The sequence below is a fragment of the Erithacus rubecula genome (genome assembly GCF_903797595.1).
Source record: "Erithacus rubecula genome assembly, chromosome: 3".
Classification (NCBI taxonomy): domain Eukaryota; kingdom Metazoa; phylum Chordata; class Aves; order Passeriformes; family Muscicapidae; genus Erithacus; species Erithacus rubecula.
The window spans coordinates 138,356,311-138,382,605 of record NC_136689.1 but is presented as its reverse complement, the minus strand read 5'-3'; the positions used below and the strand labels follow the sequence as shown (position 1 = coordinate 138,382,605).

General features: G+C 50.9%; 2 protein-coding genes across 2 annotated transcripts in view; both read right to left on the bottom strand.

Moving 5' to 3' along the window:
- Window positions 1-3,511: 3,511 nt before the first annotated feature.
- On the bottom strand, window positions 3,512-5,915 carry MAFA (MAF bZIP transcription factor A). Its single transcript, XM_079300436.1, has one exon. It carries the CDS (start codon window positions 5,740-5,742, stop codon window positions 4,876-4,878), a length of 867 nt encoding a protein of 288 aa, XP_079156562.1. The 5' UTR covers window positions 5,743-5,915; the 3' UTR covers window positions 3,512-4,875.
- Window positions 5,916-9,453: 3,538 nt separating this feature from the next.
- Window positions 9,454-26,295, bottom strand: part of ZC3H3 (zinc finger CCCH-type containing 3) — a 124,469-nt gene continuing 107,627 nt past the window's right edge. Inside the window, exons 10-13 of the mRNA XM_079302779.1 lie at window positions 20,925-21,103; window positions 18,469-18,677; window positions 10,753-10,827; window positions 9,454-10,607 (exon numbers count right to left, since the gene is read on the bottom strand). Coding sequence (XP_079158905.1) covers window positions 10,576-10,607; window positions 10,753-10,827; window positions 18,469-18,677; window positions 20,925-21,103 — 495 coding nt within the window. The 3' untranslated portion in view covers window positions 9,454-10,575. The remainder of the gene's footprint in view (window positions 10,608-10,752; window positions 10,828-18,468; window positions 18,678-20,924; window positions 21,104-26,295) is intronic.

Below are 26,295 nucleotides of genomic sequence, written 5' to 3'. Positions count from 1 at the left end.
CTCCTAAGTGACACAAACCCACCCAACCCCAAGGAATTTGGGATAAAATGCCAGTTTGTGGTCCTGTGCATGTTATGCAGGGGGGTTTCCATATCCTGGATTTCAGGAAATATTTCACTTCCTGCTGAGTTTAGGGATGACATCAGTGGAACTGAGATGTGCTGGCTGGGGGAAGGCAGAGAGCTGGAAAAAACTCCAGCCTTTCATGATCCCAGGGCAGAGCCCTGTTCTATCAAGGTGATAAATTTATTTTATATAAATATATTTTTATATAACGTGGGTAGGACAGTGTTTGTGTCCCAGGGATGCAGGAATATTGAGAAGGCAGCCAGGCATGGAGCATAGAAAGGAGGGAATGTGCAAAAAAATCCAACCCTGGCTGAGCCAGAATATAAAGATCCACTCAAGCCAAAAAATTCCAGCTCCAAACCAAGCCTGAGCTCTGCTCACAGTGGCTCAGTCCCGAGCTCGGAGCCAAATCAAAAATTTTCTTTCATCCACGATTAATTTGGCTGAGATTCAAATTAATTCTTTTTTTGTTTTATTGAACATTACCCCATATTCCTCCATGCCCAGCAGCCCAACCTGCTTCCACCCCAGGACTGGAGTTCTCACCTTGTGGAGATGTCAGGATTTGTGGAGAACACTGGAGCAGTTTTGGGACAAACCTGTGGGCTGGGAGCATCAATAACTGAGGAGGAAGGAGTGAGGCACACGTTGGAGATGCTGCAGTGACCATTTTCTTGTGGTTTTCCACCCATTTCCAGCGATCCTGGTAATTCCTGCTTGGAGCTGGCACAGAGCACCCTGCTCTGCTTCAAAGGGACTTTGCCTGGAGCTGTGTTTGGGGGGGAGCATCCCCCAAAATCACCTCTATTTCCTGTGGAAAACCCACAGGCTGAGAAGCAGAAGGAATTCCAACCATTTCCCAGCTCAGCAATGCCCACCGAGTCTTCAATGGGCAAGAAAAGCTTGGAAAAGGGGTTAAGAAGCTCTGCAGGAAGGGAAAATGAAGAGGACCCCCAGGGCTTGTCCCCATCCCAAGTGGAAGGCAGCCCTTGGAGCATCCTTTGGAATTGGGCTGCTGTTTTCACCCCAAAAAAAGGCTGAGGATGGAGGGGAGGATGCAGGAGATGCCCAGGAGGAGCAGAGGGACTGCAGATCCTCACGGGAGGGAGGGTGTGGTGTCCTGAGATCCTGCTGCAATCCCAAAAAAGCAGCAGGAAGATGGGGAAGGAGGCTCCAGCCTCGCTCAGGGCTGAGGAGAAATGAGGGGAAAGCTTGGAAAGCAGGTCAGAGTGACCCCAAGGGCCACACGTCCTCCTGCAGCAGACGTGGCACTGCAGTTCTGCGGCACACGGGTGACACACGGCCCTGTCCCACCACATCCCATCCCAAAACGTGTGCCAGCACGCTTGGAATGCACACACATGATCCTGCCAATATTGCAGCCATCCCAAAAAATGCTGCAGACCCAAGCAGGGACCACCCAGAAACCCCCCCAGAGCCCGGGGTGCAGGGGGAGCTGAGCCCCAAAAAGGAGACGAGTCGTAAACCAGCCAAATTTAGGCTTAAACCACTTGAGTTTTTATTATTTATTCAGCAAAGCTAAATCCAGAAAGCCAGGAGCTTCAGGAGCATGGAGAAAGTCAGGATGATGGTGTAGAAGGGTGCAATTCCAGCCCTAAATATCCCAAAAAAACTGTGGGATGGGGTCCCCCATGGAGGACCACAAGATTAATGGGTGGCAGCAACACCCTGTGTCCTGCTCCAGCTATTAGGGGATTTCAAGGAGGATTTGGAAAAAAAAAAAAAATAAATCAGTGGGGAAGTAAAAAAAAATAAATCACAGTGGCACAAGGAATTGGGATAAAGAGGAAGAGATAATACCTGGATTGGCAAAATAATCTGGGATCCTTCCCAGCTTGTTGCACCCCAAAATAAAACCAAAATAAATGGGAAAAGGGGAAAAATTGGTCTCCTAAATTGCTGCCTTTGCTCTGCCATGGAAGTGGGGAAAGGATTTTGGAGCAGGAGGCGATCACAGGCACCTCGCTGGGTGCTGGGGTGACACCCCATGGGACAACACCCCACAAAACCCCACAGAGACCCCCAAAGCAGCTCTGCTTTCCCAACCAGCCCCAGCACAGCTGGGAAAAGGGGAAGAGACCCCCAGGATGTGCCCACAGGGAATGTGGATCACGGGAAGATCTAGCAGTGAGGATTTGGACAGCGGGGACGGAGATCCCCAGGCTGGTTTGGGGAAGGTACCAGCCCCAAATACCTTTTCCTCCTCAGATTCTTATTGAATCATGACCAGGATGTGTTCTCAAACCCAAAAAATATGCTAAGAGAAAGGGATAATGAGAGGAAAATTAGGGAATAACCCACCAGGAAGCTGTGATTCACCTCCAAAAAATTTGAGGACGCGATGTCCCGCGAGCGGCTGTGCGGGTTAATTTTATTTAGAGCCAGGTTTGCAAAGTTTCCCTGGATCTAAATAAATGCAGGAATAAGGGGTGAACCCCCCCACACTTTCCAAACCCCCCTTTTTGCCCAGCCCTGGGATAAATGTTCCTCTTTGCATCCCAGCTCCCATCACAAAAATCCAAGTCCGATATCGAGCCAAGCTGCTCAAAACCCCTCTGGTCGCACAACAAAACACCAAAAAAACAGATAAAGATGAAGAAAAAGGGGAGTGAGGTTTGGGGGTGCAGAAAAGGCAAGACCAGAGGGTTGTGGAATCACAGGCACCCCACAAATCCCAGGAAAAGCCAAGGGGTTACATGAGCACGGCAGAGATTTATGGAAGCAGCAGGAGGGAACATGCCACAGCTTGGGGCACCTGCCTGGGCAAAAATATAGGACAGAAAATACACCTAAATATTAAAATATTAAAAATATGTTGGACCAAGGGTTGCGTTGGAATTTGTCCCGCTGAGTCTGGGAAAAGCCGCAGACGCGCTTGGGGTTTGCGGCAAAGGGGGAAATATCCTTAAAAACAGTCTCCAAAACCTCCAAAATCTCAGTAAAATACCAGCCCAAAAGCTTGGATCAGGGAAGGTGTGGGCTTGGTTTGTTAAGGGATGCTTTTTAAATTTAAAATTCAGGGGGGAGAAGCCAAAAGAGGGAAGTAAAAAATCATTTATTACCATTGAAAATCAAGCAGCGGTTCATCGGGACGGTGTCGGACAAACTGGAACCAAACTGGATTCTCTGACTTTCCAGCAGCTGCAGGGATGAAGGTCTCCAGGACCCTCCAGCCAGGAAAGAAAAGCAAAACCACCCAGAACCCGGCTGAAAAAAAAAAAAAACAAAAACAAAAAGAGGCAGGAAAAGTGAAAAGCCAGAGTTCAATGGGGCAGAGACACCGGACTTATCTCAGCGGGAGCTTGGGGAAGGTTTTGCATCAGCACCGGGAATCAAAGAGAAGAATAAACAACCCCCAAACAAAACCCCAATGCTGTGGGACCCCTCCCCAAAAAAAGTTGAGAGAAAACCCGACCCAGGCTCTAGTTGAATATAAGTTTTTATCTTGATGCAACATCATTAAAACCGTCACAAATCGAAACAACAGGTCGTTAAAAACGCTTCGCACGATCAGTCCCTAAAATGCACCAGGCTCCCAAACTCGCTTTGTCCGCGGGACCCTTTTGTTTCCCCCCGCAAAATCTGTTTTTATAATTTTTTTTTCTCCTTTTTTAAATAAGCAACTCGTTTAAAAAAAAAAAAAAAACCCAAAACAAACCCGCCCGCTCCTCCGCGCAGGATCGGTCCCGCTTTCGCTCCAACGATTGCACGAATTTTTAATCCTCTTTTTTTTCCTCTTGTTTCCACAACAAATAATGTGCATTTTCTTGCCGTCTGTTTTTGTCTGTTTGTTGTTTTTTTTTTTTTTTTCTCCAAACATCGAGGTTAAAATAAGATTTTCCGTTTCCCGAGGGTTAATAAATAAATCTGGTGCATAGTGAGATAGCAGCCAACCGTTTGCAGTCCATATATTACTATATTGCCTTTCAGGTCACCCTAAAATTGTTACCTTTTCCCCTCCCTCCCCTCCCCACTATTTTTAAGAGCATAGATAATTTTAAATCTCTATAAAACAGTATTATTTCACCCAATCGATTCCTGTATATAGTGCATTCGGCTTCTTCCCAACATCGTTAAATTAACTCGGATATTATTTGCATGCTATTACATACAAACTTTTAAGACTCGTGTATTTTTTTTTTCTCTTTTCTAAAGGATTTTAGGGTTTTTTTGTTGGTTTTTCTTTTTTTGTTCGTTTTCTTTTTCTCGTAAATCACCAAGCAAAATATAGGCTCAAGGAAAAAAAAAAAAGAAAAAAAAAAGAAAAAAAAAGGCAAAAAACGAACTAATTTTCTACATATTTACAAGGGTGAATAAGTTAAACGTGGCTCAGGTTTGCCGGCCGGGAATGGGGGGTGGGCGGAGGGGCCGGGCAGGGCGCAGCGCTGCCGGGGACCCCCCCCCGGCCGATCCGTGGGGGATCCCTCGAAGAATAAAAACCCCGGTGGAGGGGAAAACCCGCAGGAAAAGGTGGGGAGAAGCCACCTGGATGGCGCTGATGCTCCCGGGAAGGGGGGCGGGTGGCCGTACACGTCCCGCATGCAGGGCTGCCCCCCACTCGCCCACCCCGGGACCCCCACCCCGAGTCCCGATGGGTGGGTGCGTGGCGGGAGGGAGGGAGGGAGTTCAGCTTCCCCTCCCCAAAATTTCAGAGGGGATTTCACAATATTAATTTTTTTTTCCTCCTTTTTTTTTTTTAAATATAAGCGGCGGGTTTGCTGACCCCGCATGAGGAAAAAAAAAGAACCAAAAAAAGGGGATCCCACCCCATCCCACCAGCCCGGCTCACATGAAGAAGTCAGCGGCGGCTTTCGGGGCGGCGGATGGGGAGGGCTCCCTCGGGAAGCCCCGGCCGGCCAACTTCTCATATTTTTCTTTGTACAGATCCCTTTCCTTGGCCAAGCGGGTCACCTCCTGCTTGAGCTGCTCCACCTGGCTCTGCAGTTGGCATTTCTCGTTCTCCAAGATGTGCCGCTGCTGGACCCGCTTGTAGCGGCAGGATTGAGCGTAGCCCCGGTTCTTCAAGGTCCTCCTCTTCTGCTTGAGGCGGATCACCTCCTCCTTGCTGAAGCCCCGCAGCTGCCGGTTCAGCTCCCGCACGGACATACTCACCAGCTGATCGTCGGAGAAGCGGTCCTCCAGGCGTAGGTGGTGATGATGATGATGGTGATGGCCGGGATGGTGATGGGCGGCCGGCGGCAGCTCCTCAGCCCCGAAGGGCTGAGGTCGGAAGGGCTCGTACCCTTGGTGGTGATGATGATGATGGTGAGGGGCACCGATCAACGCCTCCACCGCGTCCTCCGGCGTCAGGTTGAGAGCTTCGGGGTTGAGGTGATGCTGGTAACCCGACATCCAGTACAGCTCCTCCAGCTGCTGTTTGGAGCCCAGGGAAGCGGCGGCGGCAGCCGGGGGGCCGGGGGCCGGTTGCCCACCGGGGCTGGGAGCGCAGAAGCTGGGCGAGGAAGGCACGGAGGAGCAGGGCGTGCTGAGCGGGGTGGACGACAGGGACCCGGCGGGCAGACGGTGGCACAGCCGCTCCGCCTCCGCCGGCTCCTTCTTCACCTCGAACTTCATCAGGTCGAAATCGTTCACGTACTCGATGGCGAGGGGACTCGTGGGCAGCTCCGCGCTCATGGCCAGCTCCGAGGCCATCTCAGTCCATGGAGGGACCGGGGAGGGAGCCCCCGGGCACCGCCGCTCACCGAGGGTCCCGCGGGCTCCGGGAGCCTCTTCCGAGCGGGTTCCGGTGCGAGCGGCTGCCCGGACCGGGCTGCGGGACCCTCCGGTGGGGCTTTAGCGGGGCTCCGGAACTCTCCGGTGGGGCTTTGGGGTTCAGTGGGGCTCCGGGACTCTCCGGTGGGGCTTTAGCGGGGCTCCGGGACCCTCGGACGGGGCTTTGCCGTGCGCTTCACCGGGGCTCCGGGACCCTCGGACGGGGCTTTGCCGTGGGGTTCACCGGGGCTCCGGGACCCTCGGACGGGGCTTTGCCGTGCGCTTCACCGGGGCTCCGGGACCCTCGGACGCGGATCTGCTGCCGGCTGCGGGACCCTCCGGCGGGGCTCCGCCGGACTGCGGGAATTCCCGACGGGACTTTGCGGTGGGATTCAGCCGAGCTACGGGACCTTCGGACGGAGCTCTGCGGTGGCGTTCAGCGGCGCTCCGGACGGGATCCGCTGCGGGGCTCTGGGACGCTCCGGTGGGACTTTGCGGGGAGATTCAGCGGCGTCCGAGATGGGGCTCAGCCGGGAACCGGGACCCTCCGCCGGGGATCCGCTGCGGGACTCAGCCGGGCTCCGGTGCTCGCCTCCGACGGGGCTTTGCCGTGCGGTCCAGCCGGGATCCGGGATTCCCAGCCACCTCTGAGGGTCGGGGCTGGGCTCCGCTCCGCTGCTGGGCTCCGGGACCCTGCTCCGGCCGCCACGGCTCCGCCGCTGCCTGCGCTCGGTTCCCAATGGCGAGGAGCGGGCAGCGCCCTGCCCGCCCCTTCCTGCCTCCCCTGGCACCTGCCCCGGCCCCACCTCCCCGGGCTCCGAGCCTTCTTCTCTTCCTCCTCCTCCTCCTCCCGCCGGGACACGGCGCCCTGGGGGCGGGGGCCGCTCCCCTGCCCGCCCCTACCCGCGACCGGCGCCGCCGCCGCCGGGAGCTCAATGGAACTCGCCGCCTTTTATACGGGGAAAACGAGGCACGGCCACTCCTGCTGAGGCGGGGAAAAGCTCTTCCAGCTTATCAGCATCCCCACATCCCGATTGGATTTGCATATCCCCACGGCAGCGCCCCCGGGGCAGCTGTCAATCTCCGGAGGTGGGGGGAATGCTCCGAGTACCCCCTCGGCTCCCGCATCCTAATGTGGGGTTTTATCTCCCACCCTCCGCCCTGAACTGAGCCTGGAGTGGGGAGAAACATCCTGAAATCCTAATTTTCTGCTCTACAAAAATGAGAAATATCCAAGAAGGAGTTGCTGAGTCTAAATCGGGTTTGGTGCCATTTCGCTGAGGGACCACAGCATAGGAATGCAGCCCCTTTCTCACCCCAGGAACAGCCCAGGATCCTTCCCAGAGCACTTCCATCCTTGCAGAAAGTCAAATAAATATAATTTTGGGGATTTTTCGGGATTTTCCATAAGCTATTGGCAGTCAGTGAGTAGTCACGTGCACCTCTGTGCTTCAGTGCTGCCTCTGTTTTCGGAGGTGGCATCACAACTAGCACAGGTGACATCCACACCTGACACATGAACCAGATGGAGGACCAGGATTTCCATCCCAGCACCTGGAAAAGGCGTCACTGGCACCCAGAGGCAGCTGGTCAGAGCCCTGGATGAGGCCCTGGCTGGGATGTGCTGCTCCATCTGCAACCTCATGGCTGCTGCATCCTGCGAGGAACAGGACTGGGAAACTGAGGCACGGGGCAGTCACCGTGGAGTGGTCCCACCCAATCCCAAGGGATGAGCAGCTTCATCCCACAGAGGCTGCAACACCCACCCACTCATCCCCTCGGGTGCAGGACTGTCTCTGTCACCTGCAGGATGCATCCTGGGTCCCACTGCATCCCACCCTGCTGCATCCCACAGGCAGCTCCCTGGGATGTAGGGGGTCACATTCCCCTCATCCAGCCAGTGGCTGCTTGGGGACTTGGGGACACTGCTCTCCACAGCTGTTACTGACCCTTTAGATGCAGGGTCAAGTTAATGCAAAAAAGGTGGTTTTAGAGGATGAAAACATTTATCCCGCTGCAACTTCAGCAATTAAAATCTCACATTATTGCTTCTGCTGGATCCGGCCTCTGGGGAGGGTCCATCTTTCTGCTGCTAATTGAGTCAGGGCAGGGAGGGGGGATTTATTCCCTTTGGGAAGGGTCATGGATGCAGGCAAAGCCCTAAACATGACCCCCCATTCCCTGGTGATATTGGACAGATATCCCATTTTGGCCACCCCAAACTTGGGCAGGACTTGAGGGATGGGGAAAAGACACTGACACCAAAAAAACCTTTTTTGTGGGGAGGTTTTAAGCATCAGCCCACTTGTGTAGCAAGACACCAGGATCCTGCAGTGGAAAAAGATGGGGTGCCACCTCCCTCCCCCTGGCACCACGTTCCTCCACCTTGGGGCACCCGGCCCCCACCAGCAGCTGCCACCCTGCTGGGACAGGAGCCACCAAGGGATTAGGATCGGGCCGGGCTCCAGCGGGGCGTGGCTGCCCAGAGACACCCCCGGGGGTATTTTTAGGAAATGGCCGTGGCATGTCCCCAACCCTCCCCGCCACGCCGGGCCGTCAGCTAAGTTTACTCACAGGCGGTCAAGTGACATAACCGGGTTGGTGGCCTCGGGATGGCGTCACCTTTCACTTTTAGAGCTGGTGTGCCCCATCACCCTTTGGAGAAGGGCGGGGCGCCCACCTGGGGCTGCCTCAGTTTCCCTGGATGGCACAGGGCTCCCAGTTGGGGTGCTGGTGGCTTGGGGACAGTGACATTCCATGGGAAGGTGGCATCCACCTGATGGAGAGAGGGTGGGACCATCTTGGTGATGCTCCACCAGCATCTCCCCCACAACCCGGTGTTGCTGCAGGAATTTTGGGGGGGGGGGAGTTAAATCACATGGAGAGAGGCTGGGAGGAGGAGGAGGATGAGGCTGAGGAGCAGAAGGTGGAGGAGGGCAGGGAACAGCCACCCCGATGACAGGCAGAAAACTGATCCCGGCGGGTTACATTCACCCGGCACCTGCTTCCCCGGCAGGGGACCAAGAGCGCTGCCAGCAGCGCCCTCCAGGCAAAGCTTTTCCGGGAAATGTTTATGGAGCACTCCAGAAACTCCACCCTGTGCCCCGGGGAATGTCCTTGCCGGCTCCCCGAGTGACAGCGAGGATGGATAAACCCCGGAGCAGCCCATTGCCGAGGAACTGAGGATGTTGGAGACCCACTGGGGTTCAGTGACACCTCTCCAGGGGCTGAGATTATCCCTGCTTGGAAATCAATCACCCCCAAGCAGAGCTTGAACCACAGCCGGCTGGAAATTCCAACCCTCCCCGGGAAGGTGGGCAGCAGAGCCAGAGCTGCTCATTGCCTCCTTTAATTAGTGAAGCACCAAATTATCCTCGTTAGGGATCCACCACTGGCCAGCCCTGAGGATTCACAACAGCACTGTCTCCTCCAGGGTGGTTTTTTGGGAATTTAGTTGGTTTTTTTGTTTTTTTTTTTTAGGAAACCAGCACGAGAAAAAACATCGTTTCTGGGTGAAAATTTTTAATAATTAAAAAAAAAACCCAGGGGATTTAGGGATCAGAGTGACTCCTCCAATGGATTTGGATGGATATTTAGTGGGATGTTCATGCACTGTTGAAAAAAGAGGAAAACCACAGGGAGGCTCCTCCATCCCAGGGGAGGAAACTCTTTTATTTACATATCAAAACACAGGAGTTAACAAAAGACATTTTCAATATCAACAAAAAACCACGACGTTTTTATTAAAAATCAACTCGTTGGACACACCCTGGGGCACAAGTGACATCCCAGGGTGGGGATCTGCTGGTCCTCCAGTGCCTGGGGGATGTTGTGGATTTGGGATGGTGACAAAACCCCTCGATTGGGGTCACCTGGGGAAGGAACCCTCCTGTGGGGACCTGTCTGGGGGGTGAAGCCACTGCCCCCATTGGCATTTCCCACCCCATCTCTGATCACACCTGGATACTGCACCCCAGGGAGCCCCAGTTCTTCCCAAATCCCTGTGATGTCTTTTCCCTGCAGGATTTTGCCTGAGGGGCTTTGGATGAGTAAATCCCACAAATCATGTCTGTGTGGGGGAACAGCACTTGCCACCCCAAAATCCCTTGGAAATTGTACCTATGGCTGCAAAACCCCATTGTTCCAGTGGCATAATGCTCTCCCTTCACTCTGCTCCTGCTTGGATTTGGAGGGTCCTAACAAACCCCAAACCCTGGAAAGTTTGCTTGGCTTTCCCAATGGAGCTCAAACCCCTTTAGGATAGGGAGAGGTAGGGGTTGGGTCATGGGAGACCCCAGAATGTGATCTCAGCAGCACTCCCAAGACATTTCCATGAGGAAATGTCAGCTCCAGGAAATCTCCTCCCAAAAGCAAGGGGATGGAGCAGGGTGGGCTCTTGGAATGGTGGGATCAGGGCTGTGGGGGCTTTACACCCATTACATCCCAGCATGGTGACGTGGGAATGTCACCTGATGCCATTAAACCACCTCAGGTGCCCCTGAGGTCACCTTATGGCCAGAGGATGGATGAGGATGGGAAACTCCTCCCAACCCCACAAACCAGCAGAAAAGGTGAATTTGCTGGTCAATGCAAAGATTCCAAACAGGAACGAGCGGCGTGTTCTCCACTCCGTGTCCAAATGACATCCCAGAAAAGCAGGAGGAGGAGGAGGGGGGGTGCCATGCCTGGACATGGCATCCTGAGGTAGGTGCCAGGTCATTCCCTGGCTCTCCAGTTCCTGAGCTGGTCGGCTGCCACAGGATTGGGATGGATTCACAGCCGGGGCTTGATCTGCAGCCGTTTCCCTGCAGGGAGGGAGGGAAGGGAATGGTGATGGTGGGAAGGATATTCCCAAAGGCTTCTCTCTGCCTGGTCATGGGAGGGAGCTAAAGCACTGGGAAATGGGGAATGGGGGTGGTTCTTCATCCTGGCAGCACTCACTGGACTCACCTCTGCCACCCACAAGGGAGGTCTTGGAATCCTGCAGGGATGTCCCTGGCAAAATTCTCCTCCTTTTGGTGTTGCCTGGGAAGGAAAGGAAGAAAAGAGGAGAAAGTCATTGAGGTTGGCTCAGGCTACCCTGGGAATCCCTTGGAGTGCAGGTGTAGGAGGGTCTTGAGTTCCTCTTCTGCTTCATATGCCCCTTGGCCAGGATGGAGGTGGGTCATTCCCTAAATCCCTGAGCATCCTCAGCTCCCTGCAAGTGGCACTCAGAGGTCACTTCCCACCACAGAGCAGCAAATCTGCTGCAAAATTCCCAAGTTATGTGTGAAAAAGAGAATGAAAAAGGACTCAAATCTTCCCACTGCTGAACATCAGGACCTGCTTTGGTGCTGAGATGGAGCCAGAAGGAGCTGAGCACCAGTTATCTTCCCCCCAAGCATTCCCAGCATCCCTTTAGGATGCTCCAGGTGATGTCTTCTGCTTGCTGGAACTTGGTGCTTCCTCCAAAGAGGGTTCTGGATGCTCATGTAGAGCCAAAACACTGTGAAGTGCCTCTGGGAGCCTCCTTGTAGGACAAGTCCAGCATTGTCCCATGGACCAAGGCAAACAGAGTAAAATCCTTCTCCATTTCAACCACAATGTTGGGAGTACCTCTCTGCAGGTTCTCCTCTTTTCCTTCTCCAGAGGGTTTGGAGAGGTGTTTTTGGGGTTCCACATACCAGAGTGATGGGTGGGAAGGAAAGTGGTGGCCACTTGACCACCAAGAGGAAAGAGGATGGAAAAAAGTGGAGGTTTCCCAGGGGAAAAAAGGGAAAAATTCCCCTTCACTTGGGATTAATGGAGGTGGAGAAGGTCATGGAGAAGATGGAGGGAATCCAGCCCAAACCCCCTCCAGATGTTCTGCTGCCCGTGTTCCCACAAAACTCTGCAAAACTCTTCCCAAACCATGAACCCAACATGGAGGTGGGACCAAGGACACCTTTGAGAGCCCAAACCAGAAAGTTTTTGGGGCAGGGGGAGGCAGAACAGATGAGGACCCAACAACTGGGAGTCTCCAAGAGTTTTCCTTCTCTTTCCAACTTGGATAAACAAACTTGCTGGGAGTCGAAGCCGTGCTGGCAGTGATTCATCACTCTGGAGTTAATTTATGGAAAATAAAGAGGGCTCATTTAGCACCTTTCCACCCTTAATATAACTCCCATACATCAGCAGGATGCACAGCAGACAGGGTGGATCTGGATATTCCTCACTGGCAAAGCAGCCAAATCCAGCTTTTGGGAATGGTGACATGGAGCAAAACTTCCTTGCATCCCCACCCTCCCAATTTTTCCTTTTGGCATCCAGCCAGGTGATTTTTCCAGCCTGGGATCTGTGAATGAGAGTCCTGAGCTGCTGGTTGTCACCTCAAGGGGTCAAAATCATCATCTCCACATTCCTGAGCCTTGGTGTGAGTTCAGCAGGAATGCTGGGAATGGCTCAATTCCCTCTGGATGAGCAAGGGAAAACTTCCTTAGCCAATATCCATGAGGTAGCTCAAAGCAGGAATGATTACAGAAGTAGAAATATGGATTTATATTTGGGGGGAGAAAAAGAAAAAAGGTGATTTTTAAATCGACTGTAATTAACTTCCTGACTTTGGTACAGAGCACATGGAGCCAAGATACTTCCAGAGCATCTATGCTTGATTTCCAACAGATTCCTCAAAAAAAAATGAAGGTGGGAATGAGAAAATAAACCAAAACAGGGCTAAACTGGTTCAGTTTCTCCCCTTGGATGGAGGGAGATGGAGGAAGGATGGCACAACCAAGGGGTGAACACAGCCAAGGGATCCAGGAGGGAAAACCTACACCAAACAGGGGTGTCACTCCACCCAACCCTGGCAAAGGAAAAGATATTTTTCCAGTTTTGTGCTTGGGAGATCCTGCAAATGGTGTGATCAATCTTGGGTTGCATCTCCAGCTCCTTCCCTCTCTCCCCCCGCCGCCGTTCCCGGCGCTCCGGCAGCGGCGCAATCCATCTTCCCAGGAACCAGGTAAATAATTTCTAGTTAGTGAAAGCAACCCCCTTTTTCATTCAGATGATTGAACAGCTTCCAAAGGAGGAGAACTGAGGCTGGTTGGTGAGTTTTCCATCGAAACCTGGGTGGTTTTTGCTGAGCTTGTCAGGCTCATCACTGAATTAGCACTTGCAGCGCTCTTCCTCCTGATGGAAATCAACATTTATTTTGCCTAAGCCTAAGAAGGTGTCAGGTAGATGGAGAAACTTGCCACTCTTCTCTAGGAAAAAAGAGGGAAAAGAAGGAAATCTAATAGAAATATATTATCAAGTCTGAGGAGTGGACAGTGCAGTAAATCACACTTCAGGTGGCACCATTAGATTTTTCAATAAAACCTGGTTTTCCCTCCGCCGGAGCCGAGAGGCTCCAGCTGCATCCCACAGGGAAGTTAAAACCAAATTTGTTTCATCCAGATGCTGATCTGAGAGGGATTGAAAGGGATTTCAAGGTGGGGAATCCTCTTGGATGAAGGGTGAAAGGAGGTGGGTCTGGGCCTGGGTCCCAAATCCTCTCCCTGCTCATCATTCCTGACCCCCCTGAGGGACGAAAAAATTTGGTTTCTCCATAAGGTTGGGAGGTGGAAGGCAGCTGGAGATGCCTCACATCAGGAGTGCAGATTTCAAAGTCCCAAAGCAGCAGGATGCAGGGAGAGAAAACTCCTTTGCAGTTTTCCAAACTTTAGCATCCAGCAGGAGAAAAGCCAGATTTTTTGTTGGTTTCCTTTCCTCAACAACCTGTTGAAGTTTGTTTGGTCTCCATCATTCTCCTGATGCCACCAGAGGGTTTCATCCTGTTCTCTATCTTCCTCCAGAAGTCTCAGAGCACCCAGATGTATCCCAGCATCTCCCTGCTGGATGTTCAAGGTTTAATGCAGTGAGGAGAAATTTCTTCCAAACACAATTCTCTTCCTCATTCCCAAAAGAAAAATATCCCTTAACCCTTTCCAGGACATCTCTGGGGAGTCCAGAGGCCAAATCTGCCTTGGAAAGGTCTTTTCATTTCATTGCCAAAGTGCTCCTGGAGAAACTTGAGCTGGGAGATGCCTTTTCTATATTATTATTATTATTATTATTATTATCATTATCATTTAAAACTCAAGAATAAAAAGATGGGGTGGAAAGACCCAGCAGCAAGGGCTACATCCCAGAATTTTCCACAAATGGTTTTTCATCTGGAAAATGCATATGAGGAGGGTTGGATCTCCATCCTGCACTAAATCCATGTGGTGACATCTTGCACTGGAAGCTCATCCTGCTGCTCTTCCACCCAAACCTTCTCAGCCTAAAAGCTGAGTCAAGCAGGACAACATGGATCCATCCAAATGGGGAGGTTCAAGCTGAACATCAGGAAAAATTCCTCCATGCAAAGGGTGGTCAGGCATTGGAAGGGGCTGCCCAGGGAGGTTTGGAGTTCCCATCCTTGGAGGTGTCCAAGGAATGGTTGGATGTGGCACTCAGGGCTCTGGTGGCAAGGTGGGGATTGGTCACAGGTTGGATTTTGATGATCTCAGAGGTCTTTTCCAACCTTAATGATTCTGTGATCCTTCCATCTCCATCCCCTGCATCCACCAGACTCTTCTAGGCTCAGGATACCTTCAGCCTTTGGGGTGCCACAGATGGCCCAGGTGTTGTTGGAGGCTGGGGCTGGATGTCCTCATGTCTTGGTGGCTCTAAGAAGCTCCAGAGGTCAGAAACTTTGCTGTGATTTAGCTTCCTCCTTGCAAAGTGTCCAATTTAGGACCTGCCAAGTTGTATTCCTTTGCAACTTCTTTCAAACTGATTTTTAAATTTAAAAAAAATCAATTTTTTCATGGAATCCTAACATGGTTTGTGTTGGAAGGGACCTTAAGGACCAATTCCCATGGGCAGGGACACTATCCCAGGTTGCTCCAAGCCTCATCCAAACTGGTCATGGACACTTCCAGGGATGGAGCATCCACAACTTCCCTGCAAAACTTATGCCAGGGCCTCACCACCCTGGAGATGTTTGTGACCACACAGAGAAATCAATTCCCTGTATTGTTCTCAAGAGGAGCAAACTGCACCAAGTCCTGCTGGGGTCAAAGCTGACAGTGATGCCAGCTCATATTATCCCAGGACAACTTCCTTGTGTCCTCCATCCCCAACCATGAAGATACTTCATGGAAAGCTCCAGGGCATCTTCTGCCACCAACTCAACTGATCAAAGGCTTGGCTGCCTCACCTGGCTGCCAAAAAAAGTTCTGGAGCAAAGATCTGCTGGCAGAAGAAGGAAATGCTGAAGGCAATGAAGATCCCATAGGATCCAAGGGGGACTGGCCACATCCACATGAAGATCAGCAGCACTGAGTATATCCTAAATTAATTTGGGGTTGTCCTGTGCAGAACCATGAGTCGGACTTGAAAACAAAAAAACCTGGGATATTCCCTAATCCTCCAATTCCTGGAGCTGGGAACGACCGAACCAAGAGAGACAACATTGAGGGGTCATCCCTCAACCAAGAGAAGAAAAAAAAAAAGGCAAAAAACCCACATTCCCAAACTTCTCCCTCCAGGAGCAGAAGCTGTAAAGAAAGCCGCGTTTTCCCGGCGCTCAGCGGAGCCGTTAAAAAAGGCTGGAGCGATAAAACCACGGATAAAACGAGCCCGTATGGCCCCAGCCCTCAGCCCCCCACAGCTGCTCGGGCTTTATCACCTCTCCAACGTGCAGAGAGCTGTAAAATGTTTACAGAAAGGCTCGTTGGCGGCTGTAAAATCCTCTTTTCTCTCCTAAACGAGGCTGAGCGGAGCAATTTACGAAGGGCGGGATGTTCGCCGGGGGAGAGGGGAACATCTGTTCTCTCCAGGAGTTTTGCAGTGATCTTCTCGAACAAATTAAGTGAAATGGGTGCTTTCTAATTAAATTAGCACTCGATTGGAATGGTTTGCATTGGTGCAATTAGAGCGGCGAGGACAGTTAGGATCCAGCACAGGCGATTTAACTGGAAGGTGAAATATGGAAAAGCTCATTACCTGGAAAATGGGAGTTGGAGGGGTAAGGATGCCTGTTCTGCCTCTGGCTCAGTGCTCCTGGGTGGGTGACACAAGGTGAAGGATGGGATGTCACCAAAGCCACTCTTCCCATGTGGGATGCTCAGCTGGGAGCAGCTGGCTGTCCCCGTGCTGCACGGATTGGCTTTTTGGAGGATGTTTGGAAAGGCACCAGCGCCCTCAAATTACAGAATCCCAGAATCATTTAGGTTGGAAAAGACCTCTGACATCAACCTTTATCCAACCATCACCTTGTCAACATATCACTCTTCCAACCCCAATTTCCAGGCTCCTCTGGAGGGCTGGGAACACGACCACATCCCTCCTTTCCAGCTCCCTTTCCCTATATCCCCAGCCCAGATCCCCACTGAGACCCTTCAAGCTCACACTGTTGCCCACACTGGTCCTTAAAGGTCATCTCCAAACTCCTTCCATGCCCCTCCTGTGTTTTTCCTCATTCCTCTTGCATTTCACAGGATTAAAAAGGCATTTTCTCTAATTGTGACTGTTTAACCAAGGAATTAATTTCATTCCTTAATAATAATACCATTAATTTGTGTGTCAAATTCAGGCTTCACAAGCACAAACCCAACGTTATCACTGGCACAGCTCCCCAGATCCCACCCCCAAATCCCACGACAGTCTCTGGCTACTTCCTAGATCTACACAAGGACTCATGCTGACCACCTGCTCAGCTCCAAACTCAGTCCCAGGATCACCGAATATTCTGAAGGGATACACCAATATTGGAAGGGATCCACAAGGATCATGGAGTCCAGACCAAGTGATGTGGCCACCAAGAAGCATTTGGTCCTTTAGAAGCTTCAATCCCATGTTCTCTTGGGATGGTGACCAGGGCTTCTCTTATCCCATTGGATTTGGGGGGCCTCAAGTGCTGCTGTGCCCCCAAATCCCTTGGCTGGGATTAAGATGAGACCTAAGGATGGACAAACCCATGGATCAACATTCCCATGACTCAGCATGTCATCACTTTGGCAGGGAAATTGTTTCATCATCAGATGATTTTACAGCCATTTCTGATTCCTGCCTATGGATCTTCCAGCATCTGCTGGAGCTTCCCTGGGCAAAGGAGCACAAAGAGATGAGTGCCCTGACTTCCTCCCAGCTTCACCCAGTCTTCCTGCTGACATTCCCAAACAAACCAGTTCCTCCTCCTCATCCTCCCACCCAAAACACCTGGAAATCATCCTCCCTTGGATGCACACAGCAGAATCAAGAGGAAAAGGATGCCCTTGCTCCCAAGTTACTCCCAGCTGCTGAGTGTATTCCAAGGCATTTCAACAGTCTCCTTGTCCATGAATTAATTGATCCAACTTCATCATGGAGATAAAAATCCCAGTTAAGTCACTGCTTTGGGAACACTTCCTGAGATCAAAAGGGAGTTGAAGCTGGGCCAAGGAAAAGGAAGGAGGGGAGAAGAAATCCCTGGAAAGCTGAGTATTTCACTCTGTGCTGTGGAGAGGAGCATTCCCAGCTGGAATGGTCCCCTCACTCTGTCCACCACAGCACCCATACTCTTCTTCCCATGACTTCAGGAAAATGTTGCTAATCCTGGGAATTCTCTTTCTGACAGTGCTAAGGCATCTCAGCCCTCCCTGGCTTGAAGTGGCTGAGCCAGGCACAGCCTGGCAGATCCTTATGGATGATCCTGTAAATGTTTCAGCCTGGCTTTTGCAATGGAATTCATCCCTTATCCCAGTGGGAACCTGCTCCAGTTGTGTGGAAAGCAAGGATCAAATATGGGAAGAGCTCACACTGAGCCAAATCTTGTGCCAGCAGAGCTGGCAATGGGAATTTCATCATCACTCCCACAAAATATTGTGATTTCTGAGCCCATTCTTGGATGGTGCTCCAGGGATGAGGCTGCAAACCTCTCTGGAGAAGGATGTGAGTGGAAAAGGGAGTGTGGAGAATAATCCAGCCAAGAGCCTCCCACTCAGAGCTGGGAAGATCCAGGGACAATCCCAGCCTTGCCAGCTCCATCCATACCTGTGCTCCTGGGGGTACATCTCTGGAGCACCCCAAAATCCCATCCCTTTAGAGATTTTCCCATGGAGGAGCTGAATGAGGAGAGGAGGAACCAAGGAGAACATTGGAGAAGCAGAATCTGCTTGCTCTCACATGTCAGAATTCCTAAAAAGTTCTGCTCATCCTAAAAATTTTACTGACTTACAAAGTGTATAATCCCAGACTAACAGCTTTTCCTTCAAACTTCCAACCTGCAAACACTCCACCCCACTTGCCACTGGAATGTTTTTATTGGAAAGCTTCCAAGCTATTTCCTGCTGGCAAACAAGTGTGATGGATGGTCCAGAGGTCCTCCAGAGGCAGAGCGTCCTTGCATCCCACCTTCCCTAGAGGGCAGTGCTGTGATTCCATCATGGAAATGAGACTGGATTCATCACTGGATAATTTACAGGATAAGGAAGGAGTTGATAAAATAAGGGGACAAAGTCCTCACACATAATTTTGGGAATAGACACAATGGGAATCCTGATTGGAGTTTGGACTCCCAGTCTTTACTGATTTGGTGACTCACAAAGAACACGGATCCACCAAAACCCACGGAGAGCAGCAGAAAATAACATTTTTTCTTGGAAAACCAGAGCAGCTGCAAGCAGAGAATGTGATTCCTACCTGGTTCATCCTCTGGCTCGTCCTCATCCCTCTCCTCTTTGCAGCCCAGGGAGCCAGGAGATTCTGGGGATCGGAGGGAGATGAAGGATGGCAGCTTTTGCAGGCAGCTGCTTGGCTTGGGGTCCTCCTCTTTCCAAAACTTAACCTCTTGATCTGCACTGGAGGGCCCAGGAATTTCCCCATCATCCTGGAACATAACTGGATCATTCCTGCAGGAATGGGAAAATAATAAAAGTAAACCAATTCTGGCAACACTGGACATGGCATCACATGCACTGAAAGAGGCTTGGAGCTCCTGAGTCTCCATCCAAGGCCATGCTGTATCCTTGATTTCCCTGGAGCCAGCAGAGATTCAGCTGAAGTTTCTCCTTCTCCAGCTGGATTCCCTGTCCTGCACTTCCCTGCAAGGTTCCCAGCTCCTCAGGCTCTTGTGGAGGTGCTGGGCTCCTGTTTGTGGTCAAGCAGAGGGAAGGGGAGATGGGATGGCTTGGAGGTGTCCTGCTGGGCTTGGCTCATTCCCAGCCCTGCCACTTTCTTCCAAGCTAACTTGACACTCCAGCTCCTTTGACATGTCTCATGATGGTGCCAATAAAGGAAAAAAACCCTCTGGAACAGCTTCCAAGCCAGGGTGTGCTCCCTTCCCAGTGGAGGAGGATGCCAGGAGCCTCCCAGCAAGCCAGGCCTGCACTCATTCCTCCTTCCCTAAAAAGAGCAGGGAGCTATTTTACACCTCGTTCACACGGGGAACGTGAGCTGGGTGTCATTCCAAGGCTCTTCTGTCACCCGGGATAAGTTGGGAGAACCCACGGAGCTGCTGGTCCCCCTTTGCTGCCTTACAAGGCAGGGCCAGGATGAGGCCCAGGCCAAGAGCATGGAGGATTCCAGGAGCATGGACCAGCCTGGCAAAGCTCCCAGGTCCCTCCCTTTCCATCCCACCTTCACTCCCACCACCCACTGCAAAAAGCCAGGGAGAAGCCAAGCACCCAAATCCTTCCTCTTCCCACTGAGCAGGACTTTGGCTTTTAAAGCCCAATTTCCACTTGGCTTTAGTTTTAATTCCATTGGGATGTCATTGTCCTGCATGCAGGACTTGGGAGTGAAGGCAGAGGATGTGCTAAGCTCAGGAAAATCATTCTCCCTGTGAAGATGAGGATTGACACATCCATCATCAGCCTGTAGCTCCATTCCAGCACCCAAAACCACCAGGGAGATCTCAGAAAGTTTCCAAGGATTAACCAAGGTCCCAGCCTGGCACTAAACTTTTCCAAAGCCTCTTATCTCCATGTCCATCCCCATTTCTGATTCTCCAGCCCCTCCATGCCATGGAGAGGTGTCTTGGGTTGCAATATAGGATGTGGCCAGACATGTGTATTCTGTCACCATCTGTTAAAAACGGGTGGGGCAGTGATTCCTGATCTCTGTGGCACATACCATCTGCTAATGGGCCATCTTTAAGACAAGGTGAGGCAATCATCTTGATCTTTTCCACAATCCATCCTCCCTCCAGGAAGATATCTCCTGTTAATGGGCCATTCAGTCCCACTGTGTGACTGATAAAATTACATCATTCCATTGGGAGATGCTCCAGTCCCAGAGGGAGCAGCCAAGCCTTTCCTACCTAGAGAAAAACTGAGATTTTGAACAGCAAGTTATCCATCTTTCCATGGATTCCAGAGGAACACTGGACCTTTTCCACATCATCCCTGGACCTTCAGAGGAAAACTGCACCTTCTCCAGGAGCACTGCTCCAGCTGAACCACATCTGCCACTGTAGGAGGATGCAGCCACCATTGAATGGGACTGTGCCAACACCCTGACTGACTGACAGGGTGTCAGGTTGGATTCTGACTCTGTCAGTGTTTTGAGATTGTTCTTTGTAATACTGTATTTCTATTTTAATTTTCCTAGTAAAGAACTGTTATTCCTAATTCCCCCATCTTTGCCTGAGAGCCCCTTAATTTCAAAATTATAACAATAATTTGGAGGGAGGGGGTTTAAATTCTCCATTTCAAAGAGAAGCTTCTGCCTTTATTGGCAGACACCTGCCCTTCAAACCAGGACAAGAGGGCTCAGCTCAGGTCTCCAACACAGATGTAAGGAAGAGGAATGATGTTTTTCTGTTTCCCACATAACTATGGATAACCTGGACCCACTTTCAGCAGTGAAATCTCCATCAGGGTTCCTCCATTTCCAAGAGGAAGGTCTACAAAAGCCTCAAAGATACCTGGAGGTGCTAAAACCCTGGATGGCACATTCCTAAGGGTGAATCCACTCTTTCCTCTCCTTTCTTTTCCTCAAGCATAGACACTGCCCATCCCAGAGGTGGCTCCATCAGGAAACACCTCAGTGACCCACCTCAACAACAGGACACAGATTAAACAAGCCTGGAAAAAGGAAAAATCTGGAGCAGGCTGGCAAGAAAACTGTTAAATGAAGGAAAATGAGCCCTTTCCTACCTGCCTGATGCCTCCTGGATCCGTCTCCACTTGGAAGGGGGGTTGTTGTGGTCTCCATCCCCTCCAGCCTCCTGTGGGTGACGTCTCTTCTGGGGGTGCAGGAGTTTGCACTGGGCACCCTTGGGACAGACACCTTTCTTGGCAAAGTCAGGACAAACCAGCGTGTGCTTCTTCTTGCACTGCCAGGGAAAGAGGGAGCAGGCTTGGAAAAAGGCAGGAAAAACCCAGTGGGAGCACAGGAATCCACAGCTGAGCTCCTTCAGGTGGCACCAACCCCTTGCTAAAAGGACAGAGAGGGATGAGTCGGTGTTTCCTTCTCTGAATCAAAACAATATTCCAGGAAAAAATGTTACTAAAAATAATATTCTACTCTGGTACATGCCACACTCACCTACAGTTTTCCAAGTGCTTGATTTTATGGATTGAAATCACCAAAACCTTAGCAGCAGATTTACTCCTGGAGAAGTCCCAAGGAGGTTATTTGGGCTGGAGAAGCTGGTTTTGGAGATGACACAGGGTTTTGTTGTCCCAGACATGCTTAGGACTTGGGAAAGAGCAGAGAAGAGCCTGAACAAAATCCTTTTAGGACTTATTTTGGGATTTTTGCCTGGACCAGCCTTCTGAGGAAGATGAAGCTCAACCTGCTCTTGCCAAAGCTTGGTTGATGCTCTCCCATCCAAGGAAACTCAGTGTGGCCATGGAATGAGCTGTTAAAACAACAGCATTGAGATGTTCATCCCTAAAAATGCTCCTGCAACCCCAGCTCCAGATTTTGGCAGCTCCCAGCAGCCACCAGTGGCAATGAGGTGTCATCAGCATCCCAGAGCTCCCCCACAGGAAATGTGGCACTTTTTGGCAGTGGGAAAGGCAGGAAGAGATGCAGGCAGAGAAGAGGAGATGCTTGCAGCTGGGATTTCTATCTGAGTGCTTGGCAATGAAGGTGGGAGGAAGGAAAAAGAACAGTCTCTCCCTAATCTCAGTTCCCAGCAATCCACAGATCTCATCCCAACATATCCCAAGGGATGAAGGGTGAGAGCAGATCCTGGACCCCTCCTGGTTCCACATGGACCCACTCCCACCCAGGATGCTCCATCCCACCCAGCTTGGCTTTTGCATCACATTGTGACATCCAGGGAGAAACTCAATCCAACACAATGAAAAATTCCCAACTCCAACATCCATCCTCTTGTCCATGAGAAATATGTGTCCTTCCACACTCAAGATCCCCATGCATCCCATTCCTCCATGCTACAGACACTCAAATTCTGGGGAAAACAAGATAAATCCATGGGGAGAGAAACACAGGGAGGGTTCCATCACCACCATTCTGGCCTGTTTATAAAAATCCACCCTGCCAACAATGCAGGATGCAGGTCAGCTCCTGCCCTTTTAATGCAACTTCACTTGGGGGACACAGGAGCAGCTCCCAGTGCTGACCTTTGGGATTAAGCAGGATCCCTGCTGAGCTCTCTCCTTGAAAAGCAGAAGGATTCTGCACCTCCATGGCCTGGGGCTGAGCACTGAAGTCAGCAGCAGAGCAAGGAGCTCGTGTGCTGGAGGTTGGGGAGCAGCAGGAGGGCTGGGATCCACATGGACACACAGATATGGGCTCCATGGGGGGGGGGGACAGCTCAGTGATAGTGCTGCTTTTCCACAAAAAAAAATACTATTTAGACCCCCCATTCCTATAATTTTCCACTTCTTATTTCAAGGAGCTGGAATGGGAAGTAACTATACAACCAACAGGCAATCTGGAAGTAAAGTGAGGTCTGAACAGTGCCTGGCTTTGCCATTACACCCAAATCCTGTGTTTTTATGGAATCATGGAATGCTTTGGGTTGGAAGGGACTTAGAAATCATCTCATTCCAACCTTCTTCCACTATCTCAGGTTGCTCCAAGCCCCCTCCAATGTGGACTTCAACAGTTCCACAGATGCAGCAGCTACAGCTTCTCTGGGAATTTCATTCTATCCCTTCACCACCTTCACAGGGAATAATTTCTTTCCAATATCCCATCTAACCCTGCACTCTGGCAGTGTTCCCTCTTCTCCTGTCACTCCATTCTTTGTTCCAGGTCCCTCTCTGGTTCTCCTGGAGCCCCTTTAGCCACTGGGAGAGCCTCTAAGGTCTCCCTGGAACCTTCTTGTCTCTAGGCTGGACATTCCCAGCTCGTCCAGCCTGGCTCCACAGGATATTTTCTTCATTTTCTCACTTTACCTGCAGACAGAATACATCCTGGACCAAAGAGAAACACTTGGAAAAGGTGGCAAACAGACAGGAATTCCAACACAGGAATTTCTCCCAAAATATTAGCAAGTAGAAAAGTAAATCTCTCAACCTAATAACTTCTTTTAAACTAAATGGGACAAAATCAGGGAAGAGAAAAAAATAAAGGAACAGCCCATTAGGGATTGAAGACTGGGATGAATGTATGGGCAGAGATCCCAAGCCCACCTGGAAGGGACAATCCCAATCCCATGAGATTGTTGGGATGGGCCTTGGTGCCAGGTCCTGGTCTGACCATCCCCAGTTCCTGGAATCACAAAATATCCTGAGTTGAAAGGGACTCCCAAGGATCATCAAGCCCAAATCCTGTCTCTGCTCAAAATGATCCCTGAAAATGATGTGAAATCCTCTTCTCTAAAGGGGTTTCCAGCACAAAATGGATTTGGAAAGGTGAAGAGCAGGAAAAAAGAGCCCTGACCTCAAAAAAGCCACATGGATGCATCACTGCTACATCGAGGAATTGTGTTCTTTTGGGAAAAGGCCAAGAAATGTGGCTGTTCCTTCCCAGTGGGGCACCAGTTATGGCTGGCCACCAGGATCAGGATGTGCCACCTCCCCAGGGCTTCACCCAGCCCCAACCTCCAAGTGAATTCTTGGAGCAGCTCATGTTTATTGGCAAAGGAAAAAGATACTTTAATAAAGAAAACAAACCGTGTGTGGCTAATCCTGGGGCTCTGTCCCTAGCTCAGGTTTCTAATGGCTTTTCCACACTTCTCCCAGTGTTCCTGCCCTTCTTCCATCCTCCTTGTCCCACAGCTGGGATGGTGAGGCTGGAATTGCCTCCAGAGGCTGGAAAAGCCCCTCCTGTTTATTTACAGTAGCTCCCCTGCTCCTGCCAGAGCCAACATGCTGGGGCTGGGTTTCCAAAGGGAATTTTGCAGAGCAGGGCTGTGGGGTGGTGCTGGGGGCCATCTGATCCCTGACACCTGTTGGGGTGGCTAATTATACCCCCACCCCCCCTTCAGGACCCCTGCCAGACCACAGGTTGGGCCATAAAAAGGGAAAAAAAGTCTGGTCCCTTCAACCCTAAAGAATCCCTAAAAAGCCAAAGGTTGAAATCTCACCCCACTCCTGCTCCATGCCAACATCCCCATGGATGTGTCCCAGTTTCCCACTGTGGGGTTCCCCCCACAGCCTGTCCAGCAATGGCCAGGGTTGGGATGGTGCCCAGCTGGCAGAACTCATGTCCAGGACTCCTCCCTGGCTGCCAAGGCAGCTTTGGGTGAAATTCCAGGTGCTGTCAAGGATCCACAAGGCCTTAAATGGTCCAACGAGCTCCAGGAGTGAGACAGGGATGAGGAGGTTTGCAGGGCCCAGCCTTCTTTAGCAGGGAGCTGGCAAAGGAGGAGGCAGCAACTGGTGGAAAGTCCTGGCTCAGTCTTGGGAATGATGTTAATGAACATTTTCCATGAACAAGCTTGGCAGGAGGGGATGGAGGGTGGGAGGAAGGTGAAGCTGGGTCACTGGGCCAACCAACAACCACCCACTGACCCTATGGGGTGGGGAGGAGAGACCCCACCCAGCCTGGCACTCCTGGCAGCACTTTTGGCCAGGTTGAACTTCTCAAGTGTCTCCAGGATTAATCTCACCCCCTGCTCCTTTCCCAGCACTGGGGGACAGCAGGTGACAAGGGCTGGACTTTGATGATCCTTGTGGGCCCCTTCCAACTCAGAATATTCTGTGAAGAGATGACAAAGTGCAGAAGCATCTTCCCATCTCCTTGGGATCCATGCCCATCCCTTTATCCATCCCGAGAGACACAAATCCCACCAAACAGATCTTAAGGAGAAGGGAAGCATTAAAATCCCCAAAACTCAACTGCCTCATCTCCATTGTTTTCTACTTTTTAAAGCATCCATGAAGCTTTTGCTGCAGCTATTCCAGGTACCCCCATGGCCAAGCAGTGGGATTAATGGACTGGATGGATGTCAGGCTGTTTTAATGTCCTTCTAAGTGGCTGTTGGGAAGTGATGGCTGGAGGTGCCAGAGTTGTTTTGATGCTGCTCCAAAGTGACAGCCAGTAAATGGCTTTTTTCCGATGCCTTTTTTATAATTGGGTGCAGATGGAAACAGCCTTAAAGAAAAAAAAAAAAAAAAATCCCAGCTCCCTGTCATTAAAACCAGGAGGACAATACATCTGAACATCATCCAGACTGGAATAATGATGGAGAAATTTAACCAATGTGGTTATCTGAAGGAATTTGCTCCAAAACAGGTTTCTGCCCTCAAAAGAGTTTGCCCAGCAAAAGGTTTGCAGCAAAGAGATGACTCCTGATGGTCATCTCCAAATGATCAGAGGGATTTGGGATCTAAAAACTCTCTAGGATCCATAAATTCTCTCCTTTGGTATTTCCAAAGGCAAAATAAAACAACATTTGAGCAAAAATACCTCTGGAGCTGGAGCAAGACCAGGATGGTGGTTTGAAAATAATTGGGAAAATTGTATTTAAGAGTCAGCAAAGCAGCTGGGAGGGAATTCCTGCTCATGGCAGGGGGGTGGAACTGGATGGTCTTTAAGGTCTATTCCAACCCAAACCAGCCTGTGATCCCAGGATTCTGTGGAACACCCACTTGATGTTATCTGCAAACTTGTCAAAGTGGCACCCAATCCCATTACATCATTAATGATGGTATTAATTAGCACTGGTCCCAGTACAGACCCTTGAGGGTCACTGGTTTCCACTGGATATCAAGGCTGTAACTTTTTTGGACATCCAGAAGGTGAATTTTGAACCTGGCACTCATCCTTTTGTGGCAATGCCTATGGAATTCAACCATCCCCTGCCCTACTTTGAGGAATCCTGTTTCCATCAGGGACCTCCACAATCCCATTGATCCCAAAAGAGCCACTTTCACATGGGCTACTCACCAATGAGAATTCCCAACCCCAAATCATCATATCTCCCTGGAGATATTCCAGAGCCCTCTGGTCACAATCCTGTGCCTGTGCTCTGGGATGACCCTGCTGGAACAGGGAGCTTGGACCAGCTGCTCCATTGTGGTCCCTTCCAACCTGACCCACTCTGTGATCCTGGGAATCACCCACTGCTCATGGGATGTGGGGATTTTCTGACAGAGAACACAC